General features: G+C 36.6%; 1 protein-coding gene across 1 annotated transcript in view; it reads right to left on the bottom strand.

The window, feature by feature from the left end:
- LOC126092045 (KIF-binding protein) overlaps positions 1-14,638 on the bottom strand; it is a 126,290-nt gene that overhangs the window by 50,946 nt on the left and 60,706 nt on the right. Inside the window, exon 4 of the mRNA XM_049907451.1 lies at positions 7,342-7,602. Within this exon, the coding sequence (XP_049763408.1) occupies positions 7,342-7,602 (261 nt within the window). The remainder of the gene's footprint in view (positions 1-7,341; positions 7,603-14,638) is intronic.

Raw genomic sequence — 14,638 nt, 5'->3', positions numbered from 1 at the left:
TTGTTGTTAATTGTAAATTATAAGGTGAATCAACAATTAGTTAGTTATTTCAAGGCAATCTAATGACAGGAGATCAGTAATGACAAAGGTATGTAGCAGAATGAATGAGGATGTAAGAATGAATGATCAGTATGAACAAGTTAATATTTAAGTTAATATAAGAAGGTAAGTTACTATGAAGTAGTTGGAGACAAGAGATTATTTGAGGAAAATATTATTGGAGTTTTATGGGAATGGAAGTGCCAAATGGCCCCATGTATGTGATATATTAATGTTTGATGAAGAATATGTTTAATGTATAAGGATATATATATATTGTGATGAATATGTGAGTAAGGAATGAGTGAGAATGTTTTGGTAATATTGTGCTACCTAGAGAAGTGAGTAAATAGTCTACATCTTTAAGATTACATAAGGATTTCAGTTTGAAAGAAAACATTTGTGACGAGTTAGAACACGTGAGTACTAGACATTAAATGTGAATCTATTTACAGTGCCCTTGCAAATGAACGAATGTGAGAAAAGCAGAGTGAACATAATGGTGATAACAGCTGTTGAAATAAGCGTAATAAGAATGTAACTTGAAAACACATTAGCTTTAATTTATTTCAGAAGTGTAACTTAGTAACCTTTCGTTAAGTTTTGTTAAGCCGTTGTGTGGAAGAAAACATTTATAGTTCTTGTTCAGACAGGAGAATGATATTTTAAGAAACTTAAGTTGAAATATAATTTTTACACAGCCCTCATGTGAATACATTTGATTAAAAATAAATAAATAAATAAATAAATAAATAAAAAATTACGAAAGTGAAATTTAGTGCCATGTTAGCCTTTATTATACTTACACATGACAGAAAACCCTGAGGAAGCAAAAGATAGGAAAGTTATTAAGGCTGTTTTGTGACTCGTACAACACCTCCACTTAAGCGAACAGATGACAAAATTACATCTATGTTGAAGACAACATTTGACTTTTCAGGCTATGCAAGGTAAGTGCAAAGGAGCAGTGACCACCCGTGCAGCCAACGTCGAGCAACAGACACTGAGAAAGAGACATTTTACTGTCAATTATAATACTATGTTCTTTATTTACGATTTATAAAAAGAAATGATATATATACACCACATACATGATGTTTAACCTTCACTAAAGTAGAAGAAAGTTCATGGTTGAACTCTTGAGAGGAAATTTGATATGTTATTATATAATACACATTATGAGAGAGACAATCTCTGTGAGATATATTTTCCATTTGTATAGACGGTATCCACAAGAAGTGGAGATATCGAGGAAGTACTGAGCAGCCATGTGATTTATTCATGCAAGGATTTGATAATGTATAATACACTTAGTCATATGAACAGTCAGAACACAAACAGAGAATCTGTCATGATGTTATACTACACAGACTTGACGTAAGAACACTTACATTTACCCATGATTTGGTAAATGGTAAACACCTCCTTTCACACACCCCTTGAAGGTGATGCAAATGTTATAATGTATTATTTTCTCTTTTTATGTAGTAACTGTAGGATTTGGTAGTTTATTGGTAGTGAATAGTTTCTTCCATTCTATCTTTTTTTCTTTCTCCATTATCCTACCACCTCCTGCAGCTGGGTATTGTTTGTTTATGGAATGTAAGAATATATTGTGTGACAGTAAACTTTCAGGTATGAATAAAAAGACATGAATATTGATGGCACTACAAGCCTGGTCAACCACTAGCCAAGATATGGAATCAAAAGAAATAAATAAATAATAAATGAAGGAAAGCCCGTGCTTTAAATATTAAGTCTGATATCCCTTGGCACGCCCAAACTTGAATAAAAAATATAATACCCTAATAAAAGAAAGCCAATGGGACTTAGTATAATTTTTAGTGTAAATATTTCACGTGCATATCCTTGTAAATTTATATGTATTTGTATATGTGTTAAAACTTTACATATTGTCAACATATTTTGAAATGTGACCACGAAGAATAAGCTTTCATAATTAACGATGTAAACATGCTTAGACAAAGTGAACTGTTAAAATGTAAATATGGCAAAAAGTGATGCAAATTGTGTACATTATAAACGACGAAATTTGGGAAACTTATGGTGCATAAACCAAATAACTGTTTGTAAACCGATATAAACTGCAATTTACTTCAACGATAATGAGGATTTTCATACTGCAAATGAACGTTTGTTGGCAAGTGTAAACAACGTGATGAAACACCTACCTTTGCGAACATCAACACCGTTGTTCCTGGCTGGCCTTCACATGCTTTGGAAACAAAAAACTCAGCACTTGTCGTAGGCGATGTGGAGGCTAAAAACTACATCGACCATATATGCCCCGGGAACAATAGTCATGAAAACGCACAAAGACCTGGAGTGTTGTGTCGTAACAGAAGACATGGACATTGCTTCAGATCACGCACATGTTCAATCTTATGGTGTCTCCGACTTAACACGCCATTTATGCTGGAATAACAACTTGTAATGAACACTATGTGAAAGTGAATACTGTTCAAGACTGCCATAACACAGCGATTTTGAAACTGCCGCACGCAAAATTCAGTGATGCTATTGCGCTTGCGCAAAGACTACATGCTGCCAGAGATGCATTGGGAAACCAACGCTGGAAGCACACAACATTAACTGGGCTGGCAAGCAGCTTGCTCACACACACACTATGTAAATATATGTATATTAATTTTGTAAAAAGGATAAAAACTGTAACAATTGTATTTAGTATATAGGTTAGAAAGTGTAAGTATTGACAAAGATCATCCCCTATGAATGCACATGGCCTTTCCTATGAAAATATGTATATATTGACATTTAGGTATATCTATTATATTGTTTGCTAGCCTGCCACGCTAGAAGTTTTAGCGTGACAGTCGAGGAGGCGATGTAGCGGGACTTTGAATTTCGCCGTGCTACACTCATTCCCTCAGATGAAAATTATATCGTTGCAGCGGTATGAGCACTCGACGGCAGAGAAAATATTAAAATTGTAACTCTTTTTTGTTTTTCTATCCGTTTCTTTACTGTCTCTCGAGGGCGGAAGCTTAATGCAGATGTGATCTGATTAAGACGAAAAAACTTATTAATGTGTAGACATTGTGGAAGTTGTTATGAAATTCGGAGGATGGAGAGAAGCAACTAAAATAAATTGCATTTAATATCAAGACGATTTTGGATACATTAGAAATCCCTGGACAATGAAACTCATTGCAAGATTTCGGAGCAGACTTTTCACGCAGAAATGAAGGAGATTTTTGAAGACCTGGACGCCGCACAAAAGAAGACATGTTAACCTGGTAAAGGATGAACTGTTATCTACATCATTTCCCCCTGTTAGCTACATTTGTTATTCTCTGTCTTTTTTCAAATAATTTTTGTAGTGGAAATTGGTTTGACTTTTGCTCAGAAACGCCACAAGGACCACCCTAGCAATAGCCTTTCCGAATCACGAAGTCCGATAACTTTTCTGTAATACGAAGTCCGATTTGCTTTTCATTCTTTCCCTTTTTCACGGTCATTTACGATTTTAAAACCCCCTTTTTATTCACCATTTCTTCCCACATTTTCAACCTTTTCTTTTCCTTTTCTTTTTTTATTAACCACTACAAGTGCTAGAAATTCATGAAGACACCAATACATTCAACAACAACTAAAAAGTTAGTGATGAAGACTATCTATACAGAACAATTATTGAAATGTTCAGAACCAATGATTATAGAATACACACACTTGCTTTTGAGAACATTTGGAAAACAGAAAAGATTCATGAATAGTAGAAAATAATATTAATCCATCCATTACTTAAAAAGGGTGGCAAAACAAGTCAACAATAATTACTGAAGAGTGTCACTTCTGCCACTGGCATATAAAATATTATCTAAAATTCACCTGAACAGAGTTGCTGAAACTTTGTACAAACAACCTTTTCATGAAAACATTTGATTCTGTAGGCTGAGAACAATAGACACTCAATTTGTCAGAAAAGTTCCAGGACAAGTTTTTTTAACAGAAAATTGCACTTACCAAGTAATGATCCTAGCTCCTGTTGAAGTAGTCCATTGGCTGCCTATACACAGCTGCCAGTGTTTCTGGAGGTCTTGGAAGCAAGAACAGAAATTTTTAAAGGCAATGCTTGTAAGCTCATTTGTCACAGCCTGTGAGATGTATGTGGTATCTTGATGAAGTTTTCCTTTCAGTTGCCTTTCCACTCACGGAAACAAGAAAAAATGCAAGGCGAGAGGTCAGGTGAATATGGTGGATGAGGAGTGGCAATAACAGAATGTCTGGCCAGATACCGAGTAACAGATAAGGCATTACGGGGTCTTGCATTGTACTGCAGTAAGAACCTGCCCTGAGAATGCCACAAATCAGGGCAGCAACAACAAATTGCTTGTCACAAAGATTTCAAGACTTTGATGTAAAGAGTTTCATTCACTGTTTAAACTGGAGAAACATGGTGAACTAATCCTTTACTATCAAAGATTTCGACCAACATTGTCTTTGTTCTCCAAGGCTGTCATCTTACTTTTTTCGAGATTGGTGATCCATGACTCCGCCATTCAACACTCTGATGCTTGGTGTGAGGGTCTTACTGGTAGCACCACCTCCATACCAGCAATAATCTTTGATAGAAATGTGGGATCATGCCTGGCTCTATCCAGTAGTTCAGCAGAAATTCTTTATCTTTCCTCTTTCTGTTCGTTTGTTGGTGTCTGAGGGATGAGTTCTGCATTAAGTTTCTGTTTACCTAGATCTTCACCTAAAATCTTAAAACACACATCAATTACATTCTTCTGGTATCGCACAGACAGTTGCATGATGGTCTTATTGCAATAACTGCCTTGCACACTCAACGTCTGCATCTGTAAGTTCTGTAGACGAGTGACCAGCTCCGGGATTGTCTTACCCTGAATCTCTGCCTCCATGAAACCTTCTGCACCACTTGAAAATGTGGCTTCTTGAAAGTGCCTCACTTGCATATACTTGCTTAATGTTTCACTAGAAGTCTTTCCAAGCTTAATGCAGAACTTACTTAATGTTTGTCATCCTTTGCATACAATCAGCAAAACTGTGTCATGATAACTAGTGTGTCAAAAACCCAAACAAATGTGATGCTAAGCACAGTCCTGCCACCTAGTGAGTTTGCACAGAAACATAGAGAAGGTCATTTCAAGGATGCATACATATCAGGTAACATAAAAACACCATTTGTTCCCCCTTAGTTGTGTAAACTCAGAAATTTAAAAAAAATCTGTCCTGGAAGTTTTCTGACAGAGGGGGTAAAATCATTAGAGAATTTAGTGTTAAAGGAAAATCAGAAAACAACATTCATGAAACGCCCTCAAATACAATATCTACAGTGAAATATATGGCAGAAATAATTAGCATTGGACAAGGGAACTGTGAATCAAGACGAGCACACCAGCATCAAAGCCTCACGTGGCAGCAGGTAGAGGAAGCAAACTGTTACACAGTAGAAAGTGAGAACTGTAGTGGCAACTGCTGAAGATTCAAAGGCTATAAAGACTCAGACAGCAGGTTCAAACTTAAATAAGCCAACAAAGTCAAAAACTGTTTATATGTATCCACACAACAGTTGTATCATGAAGTTATTAGATGGCTGCTTAAGATTACAGTCATGCCGACACGTGAGAGGAAGGATTGGCACTATTTGCTTTATTTAACACTAAGGCCCACAAACTGTCTAATATCAATCCTTGTCCTCTTTTGTTAAAATTGGTTTTTGTTTTGAATTTCTATGTTTTCTCCATACATCCTAGCACTGTAATTATATGACCCTGATAGATATGGCCTGATGCCCAATAAACAAAAATCACCAAGGCTGCAATGGGATGTTGTCTGACATTTACATGGCACTGTAGTATATGTGTGTGTGTGTGTGTGTGTGTGTGTGTGTTATATATATATATATATATATATATATTTAAAAACAAAGATGATGTGACTTACCAAATGAAAGTGCTGGCAGGTCGACAGACACACAAACAAACACAAACATACACACAAAATCCAAGCTTTCGCAACCAACGGTTGCCTCGTCAGGAAAGAGGGAAGGAGAAGGAAAGACAAAAGGATATGGGTTTTAAGGTAGAGGGTAAGGAGTCATTCCAATCCCGGGAGCGGAAAGACTTACCTTAGGGGGAAAAAAGGACAGGTATACACTCGCACACACACACACATATCCATCCACACATACACAGACACAAGCAGACATTTGTAAAGGGCCTTTACAAATGTCTGCTTGTGTCTGTGTATGTGTGGATGGATATGTGTGTGTGTGTGCGAGTGTATACCTGTCCTTTTTTCCCCCTAAGGTAAGTCTTTCCGCTCCCGGGATTGGAATGACTCCTTACCCTCTACCTTAAAACCCATATCCTTTTGTCTTTCCTTCTCCTTCCCTCTTTCCTGACGAGGCAACCGTTGGTTGCGAAAGCTTGGATTTTGTGTGTATGTTTGTGTTTGTTTGTGTGTCTGTCGACCTGCCAGCACTTTCATTTGGTAAGTCACATCATCTTTGTTTTTAAATATATTTTTCCTTCGTGGAATGTTTCCTTCTATTATAACCATATATATATATATATATATATATATATATATATATATCCTGGCATTTAAAACACCATAAAGGGCGTAGGATGTAGTGTTAAGTGCCTGCTTAATACATTCTGTAAATTTAGATTATTTAAAACCAGTATAAATACTGCAAATGTAAGTATGCGAACCAAATTTTCTGCTCCATCCTTCTCTCATGCCATCTATGAAAATCATTATTACCACTCCTCAAAACAGTCTAGACACAACAGATCCTTTTACTTCTCTCTGTTTTCCTCCCCAACACCTTCAAATTTTCCATAGCTGATCTTCCTCAACCAGGTGACATACATTTTTCTTTTATTATCTATGCTTTAAACAGTAATTTTAATTTGTGTGGTTTCTCCATTCTTTTTGGAAGTTTGTATGTCTTTCATAATTAATAATGCAAAAAATTAAAGACAAATTATTCCTTTTTGTTTAATGTATTTTTATTTATATCCATGATTACTTTCCTTTTTCACTGCTGCAAACCACCTTTTCACAACTTTTCTCCTTGCTACCATTAGTCCACATGCAATTTTATTGGCATCTAGCCTGTTGCAGTGTAAAACATCTAATTTTTATTGGCATCTAGCCTGTTGTAGTCTAAAACAAAGTACCACATACAATATTTACCTAATGTAAACCTGACAGGCTGACTTTTTTCCTGCTGAACAAAATAATATATAAATAGGAAGACAGAATGTCAATTTCTAAGATACTTGCCTAGGATCCTTAAGTGAGTCCAGGAAATGAGTAAAGTTGGCAATACTGCTAGAAGCCAAGTGATTGATCTTGCGCAGAGCATGTGGTGTTGGCCGACTATCACTTGCTTGTAATCGTTCCAGTTTTATGTCAAGTATATCAGAGTAAGTAAGTGCTAATTCATACCACAGCTGTCTACATACAAGCATATAGTACTGTGGATTTAGCTGTTGTAAGACTGATTCCAAAAGATCCACACGTCGTTTATGCATACGACTCTGTCTGAACAAAAAGATAAGGTACCAGTTAAATAATGAATGTTTTAGATACTTTTATTCCTAAGAGAATATAACAAAATATTAACTGTAACTATGAAATTTATTCATACAATTATAGTTGTCTTTACTTCACACTTATCTTAATCTATATAGGAAGGGAGGGCAGGTGGGAGGGAGGGAGGGAGGGCAGGGGCAGGGGCAGGGGCAGGGGCAGGTGGAAAGAGGGAGGGATGGAGGGAGGGAGAGATTTAAGGACAGTAGTCCCTTTATCTATCAAAATAGAGTACAGAGTTGGAAGAAATTGGTTTATTCATATATATAAAATAAGAAAAACAATAATATGAAATAGGAAACACTTCTTACTGTACTTCAAAATGATATTTATTTGGTCACAAACCAGCTTTCCTCTTCTTATGCCATTGTTATGGGACAACTGAATGTTGTGAACACAGATAAAATGATGTGCATTCTTTTGTGTGTGCACATGTTGATGACTCAATGTTTTGGCTAGTCTGTGAGTGGTCTCCTTTACCCCTAAATTATTTACATCCTGGCAGAACTTTCCTTACTATACTTACATAGATATTATTTATACAGGAGATACGAAATATACAAAACGATGATATGTAGAGTATTCACCCAAGAAAGAATTACATCTTTATTTTATTTTATTTATTTTTTTGACATACAGAAATAGCCGCATTAACTAAAAAAGGAAACAAAGTTTTTTATGTGGGGCTACCTTTAATAACCGATGAAAAATAATTCTGAATTTAAATTAAGTTTAAGTTATACAAATATTGGATTAAACCTGTAAATTCAGCTTTATTTATTTATCAGTTGTAGAATGTATCTCCACACAAAAAACTTTATATTTCCTTTATTGTTAATAGAGGCGTTAGCTATTTCTGAATGACACAAAAAATAAATTATATCTAATACTTTTCTAAGTAAACACTCTACATGTCAAGACTTCATGTCTTCTGTATAAATAATATCTGTGTAAGTCACATGTCATTTTATCTTTGTCCGTGACATTCAGCTATCTCCACACTATAGCCCAAGAAGCAGAAACCTGGTTTGTGACTACCGAGCGAGGTGGCGCAGTGGTTAGCACACTGGACTCGCATTCAGGATGATGACGGTTCAATCCCGTCTCCGGCCATCCTGATTTAGGTTTTCCGTGATTTCCCTAAATCGCTTCAGGCAAATGCCGGGATGGTTCCTGTGAAAGGGCACGGTCGATTTCCTTCCCCATCCTTTCCTCACTCGAGCTTGCGCTCCGTCTCTAATGACCTCGTTGTCGACGGGACGTTAAACACTAATCTCCTCCTCCTCCTGGTTTGTGACCAACTAAATATTATTTTGCAGAACATTGATAAGAGTTTCCTATTTAATATTATCATGTTCTGCCAAACACAAATGGAGAGTTCAGTCATTGTTATTAAATAAGAAGGTTTTCCTGGCCCTTGAGTTAAGACTGACAGCAGGACAAGACAAAGAAGAGAGAGTGGCAGAAAACATGATCTAATAAATAGCTAAGTGCACATTATGGACAGCACTATAAACTAAAATGCTCTTTGTTGTTATTAAAAAAGAAAAAAAATACAAATTATACTGAAAAATAAAGTGCTGCACATATGCACAAATATACATCAGTTCGAAAACACAAGCACTAAATAAATTATATAATATTGCAGTGGTTGTATCATAAGGTCCTCTGCAATCTACCATAATCCAGTCTCCACAAATCATGATCTATATAAGTAACTTCTGTCACTTGTCTTTCTTGCATGGCCTCTACAATTACTGCATTCTAGCCTTTACTAGGTCTACCTTCTTTCTGCCTTCTTAGAGATCACCATACTCACACTTTCAGAGGTATTCCCCCTACATATTGTATGACCATAACATTATAGTTGTTTCATTCCTAAGTGCCACACCAAAGGTGTAGCTGTTCTTAGTAATTCCCTCGTATGTCTTTGAATCTTGTCCTCCCTTACTCATGACAATATATACCCTTTTTTTGAACAATGGAAACTCCATGTAGGAATATCAATAATATATGAAAAGATAGATTGCTACTTACTGTACAGATGACACCTTAAATTAAAAAACACTTACACACAAGCTTTTTGTTACAGTATTTGCCAGAAAAACAGAAACACATACCATCCACTCACTCACTCACTCACTCTCTCTCTCTCTCTCTCTCTCTCTCTCACACACACACACACACACACACATGCGCGCGCACCCCCCTCACGCACACATGACTGCCAACTCGGGCAGCTCTGGCCAGAGCAGAGTTGGTAGTCATGTCAGTGTGAGGTGTGCTTTTTTGTGTGAGTGAATAGCTTTACTTTTTTTTTTTTTTTTCCTCCAATACTTATCTCCATATCTCTCTCTTTGGATTCCTCCACTAATTTTCTACATATGTAATTTGTGTTTTCTTCGTGTTCAGATGCAATCACTTGCTCATCCACAAGCTGAAGGTTAACATATACCCTAATTTTCTAATTCCAGTTCAATACTTTAATTTTGTATCACTGAAAGTCAGTAATTCTGTCTTTCCTGGAAGGTATTAAAAACCTGCGCTGATTTAATAGCATCTTCCCACATTTTTAAATTATCCTGGTGATTAATCAATGAAATATTATTAGCTGCACATTTTAGTGATGCTGACTGAGATAAACTAAGGCTACAGTTTCTTCTTCAGCATGCCTGTGTGGAAGCCAGCACAGAAACAGCTAAGTGAAAAATCCGTACAATTCATATATTTATTTATATATAAAAGTAAAGTTCAGAATTTTCCTTTGTGTGAGACCGCATGAACAATATTCGTGCACCAATTTGAAGTTCTAGATTTGCATATTTGACTGTTCACATTGCTTATGTATAATCTTTCACTGATTGTATCAATATCCATTTGTATTGTGGTATCTTGTGAAATTTAAAACATTCATGAGTGCCGACATAAAATCGTATTGTTATCAATTGTATACTTAAACTTACTTGTGCTCTTTTAAAATTTTTGAGAACAGGTACGCCTAGCTTTTTTCAAAACAATTGTTCTCTAATTTCATTTTATAATTACTTGAGAAATATTCTATTTTTGAGAATTTTAGGACACTTACAAAACTATATTTTCGTAAGTTGACAGTATGAGTGTCTTGGATATGTAACTTATTTCATGGCAAATCAGTGTTTGTGGTTGATCATTACTGTCAAGGAATAGACCACCCCTGAATTTAGTTGTATACCAGCACAAATAAATGAGCATTTTCAAGAATTTTCAGAAGCTCCCATTGTCCTGTACGCAATATAATTTGTATTGAATCGGTGTTTGTGATTTAGTCTCTGTAGCAGTATTCTAACTAACACATTGTGTTACATCTAGTTTTCCTTATACACTGTCTACATTTATCATAAATTCACTCTGTTTTCAAGTTTGCTAACAGCTATAATTAACCTCAAAAAGTTTTAGGTAACTAGAAATTTTTACCACAGGTTTTTCTGTTGCATTAATAGACATCTTATTTTGTGTATTTGCTTCAATTCTTATAGGAAATTAGCACTTTTTAGGTCAACAGATTAAAAGATAATCAGCAGGCTTAATTTAAAGTTATCTGTTCATTTGCCTGCAGTACATCACACCAGCTAAAATGCAACCCTACTGTGAATCTTTTTCTCAAATACGAGATGACTTGGTTGACATTTATAGGCTGCTGGAAATTGCCCTGCCTATTGTCAAACAATTGGCAGCAGCTGCAAGTCACAATGTTGGAAGAGCTCCTGGGAATTGTGTATCTGCGATACCGGTATCAAAGATAACTCGAGTACTATCTGCTCCTGCAGAAAACATGGGATCTGTTATTGTTCACCCACTTGACTGTGAGTGGTGTTTCAGTGGCAGAGCTAGGTGTCCTGTACAGGGCACAAGGTGTTGTACCAGTCACCCTAACCAACAAGTTTGAGGTGTTGTCTTTCGCTGAAACTGAGTCACTAATCATCAGCAGTTTGAATGTATGTCAAGTGATGGTATCCCTTAGGGAAATGACAGCAAGGGACAGGACAGGACATCAGGTCCAAAAGCCACAGGAAACAGAGTGTAACCAACTGCAGACTGTGGCACACGTTGGAACAAATTATGCCCGTCACCTGGGCTCTGTGGTCATACTTGGGTAATTCTAGTGAAAACATCTAAAATAATTGAACTGTATCAGAATAAATGTGTAATGCAGTCAACCCTGTAAACATGTTCTAACTTAAGTATAAACAGCAGGCATACCCATCCCGAGGTCATTACACCTCCGTTGGGCTGTAACATTTGCAATTGAACACTTAGTATAAAAGTAGCATAAAAGGTAAAATTCAAGACACATAATATAGGAAACTGCAGGTTAAATAATAATCCCAAGAAATAACATAATTTACACTCACACACCACTGTGCTTTCCACAATGTGCATAATAGTTAGTGTTTTTGTAAAGAGAGTTCAGAAATATTAATCCGTAAATTAAACTTTAGCAAACCGGGACTGCAAGGCTCAAAGTAGTTCCAAGGCTTTCACACCAGGCTGGCTCAGATAGGGTAACATTGCTCTCCCTCTTTCTATCCGTCTTTCCTCTCATCTATCATCATATCTTCTTAAAATTTCAATTTTTTTGTGTTTTTCTTTCAATTTCTAATGTATTTTTAAATTATTATTAGTTTCATTGTAACTGCTGAAAACAATAATCGCTGTTTGTAATATGGAATATGTTTTGTAATTACTTGAAAATCTGTAAAATGAACAACCTGTTATAAAATGTAAGGCAACAGGTCTCTAAATAAGTAATAAATCAAATCAAAATAATTCTAGCGACTGGCAGAGAAGGTTGACAAGACCAGCCTTGTCGATGGAATTTCAAAGAAACTCAGAATTTGCAGCATTGTCCGCAGAACTGATCATGGCCCTTTGGTTCCGAGTTGAGTGGAAGGACTGAACCAGAGACTTCGAAGGTGAAATGATAGGCTGCGACTTCCTGGACTTGTACCATAGAACTGTAGGGTCTCCCTAAATGGGTCAGGTGTGCACTGCACATCAGAGGCTGCTGCTCAGGTAGCTGACTGTGTGTGGGGTGCACACAAGAATTTTTTACATTAGGTGACTCTCCATCCAATCTAGATAATGATAGCCATAGGAAACTCAGAAGTATCAGTGTAGGACCTAAGGAAATGCCTCCCACAAGTGCAAGTATTAAAATCCTAAATAACTGCCGAAGCATTCACAATAAAGTGTCAGAGTTTGTAGCGCTCCTGAAAAGCAGTGAAACTCTCATAATATTAGGTACACAAAGCTGGTGGAGACCTGAAATTAATAGCAGTGATATTTTTGGGGAAAATTTAAGCGTATATTGAAAGGATAGGCAAATGGGAAATGGAGGTGATATATTTGTTGCAGTAGACAAGAAACTCAAATCCACTAAGAGAAAAATTGAAGCTGCATGTGAGAATGTTTGGGCAAGACTCAGTAGACTCAGTATCAGGTGTGGGCGTAAAATGATAATTGGATCCTATTGCCCAGGAGACTCATCTCCTGATGTAACAAAACACACACACACACACACACACACACACACACACACACACACACACACACACACACAAGTTCTCCAATCATACTGTTATCATTGGTGGTGACTTTAACCATCCATCAATCAATTGGGAAAATTTTGTTAGTGGCAAGCAAGATAATACATCCTGTGAAACACTACTAAATGCCTTCTCTGAAAATGACAGAACAGGTAATTCAGAAACCCACTCACGATGAAAATATATTGATCTAATGGCAACAAATAGACCTGACCTCTTTAAGGACATCCACATTGAAACTGGTATCAGTGACCATGACACAGTTATGAAAACAGTGATTATAAAATTAGAAAGAACAATTAAGATAAGTAGAAAGATAAAAAAAAACAGTAGTGTCATATCACAATGGGGAACTTGAAACTTTAGGCACAGGGCAGGAACATGAAGAGCAACTAATGCTCGCATTTAAAAGAATACTTGACCATGCACTGGATAGATATGTACCCAGTAGAACAGTTCATAATGGGTGGGGCCTCCGTTGCATACAGTCACTGTAAAGAAACTTTTCAAGAAACAGAGATTACTGCATGACAGCTGTAAAATAAGCATAGGGCTACAGATAGAGAGATTCTAAATGAGAGAGGGAGGACAAGGGGATTAGTTTTTTAACATCCCATTGACAGTGAGGTAATTACAGACAGAACACAAGCTCAGATTAGGGAAGGATGAGAAGGAAAGTGGGCATGCCCTTTGTTGAAGGAATCATCCCAGTATTTGCCTTCAGCGATTTAGGGAAATCACAGAAAATCTAAATAAGAATGGCTGGATGCGGTCTGAACCATCATCCTCCTGAATGCAAGTCCAGTGTGTTAACCAGTGTGCTACCTCACTTGGTAGATGCTGGATGAAATGCATTTGTCTGTCAAGAGCGCAATGCATGAAGCCTTTAATGACCACCGTAGCAGAATATTGTCAACTCATCTTTCACAAAATCAAAAGAAATTCTGATTGTATGTAGAGGTTGTTAATGGCACCAAAGTTAGTGCCTAGTCCCTGGCAAATGAGATAAGAACCGAAATTAACGGTTGCAAAGCAAAAGTTGAAACGCTTAACTCCATTTTCAAATGTTCTTTTACAAAGAAAAACCCAGAAGAATTGCTCCAATTTAATCCTTGTACCACCAAAAAGATGAATTAAATAAGTAATAATGTCAGTGGTGTTGAGAAACAGCTGAAATCCTTAAAACTGAACAAAGCCCCAGGACATGACTGAATCCACATCAGATTCTATACCAAATTTGTGGCTAAGTTAGCCCCTCTTACATCTATAATCTATTATAGATCCCTTGAACAAAAACTCGTACCCAGCTCTTGGAAAAAAGCACAGGTCACACCCACCTACAAAAAGGATAGTAGAAGTGATCCACAAAAACTGCCATCCAATATCCTTGACATCAATTTGTC

The sequence above is a fragment of the Schistocerca cancellata genome, chromosome 7, assembly GCF_023864275.1.
Source record: "Schistocerca cancellata isolate TAMUIC-IGC-003103 chromosome 7, iqSchCanc2.1, whole genome shotgun sequence".
In the NCBI taxonomy this organism is placed as follows: Eukaryota; Metazoa; Arthropoda; class Insecta; order Orthoptera; family Acrididae; genus Schistocerca; species Schistocerca cancellata.
The sequence above is the reverse complement of the archived record's forward strand: the minus strand, read 5'-3'. Positions and strand labels throughout refer to the sequence as shown.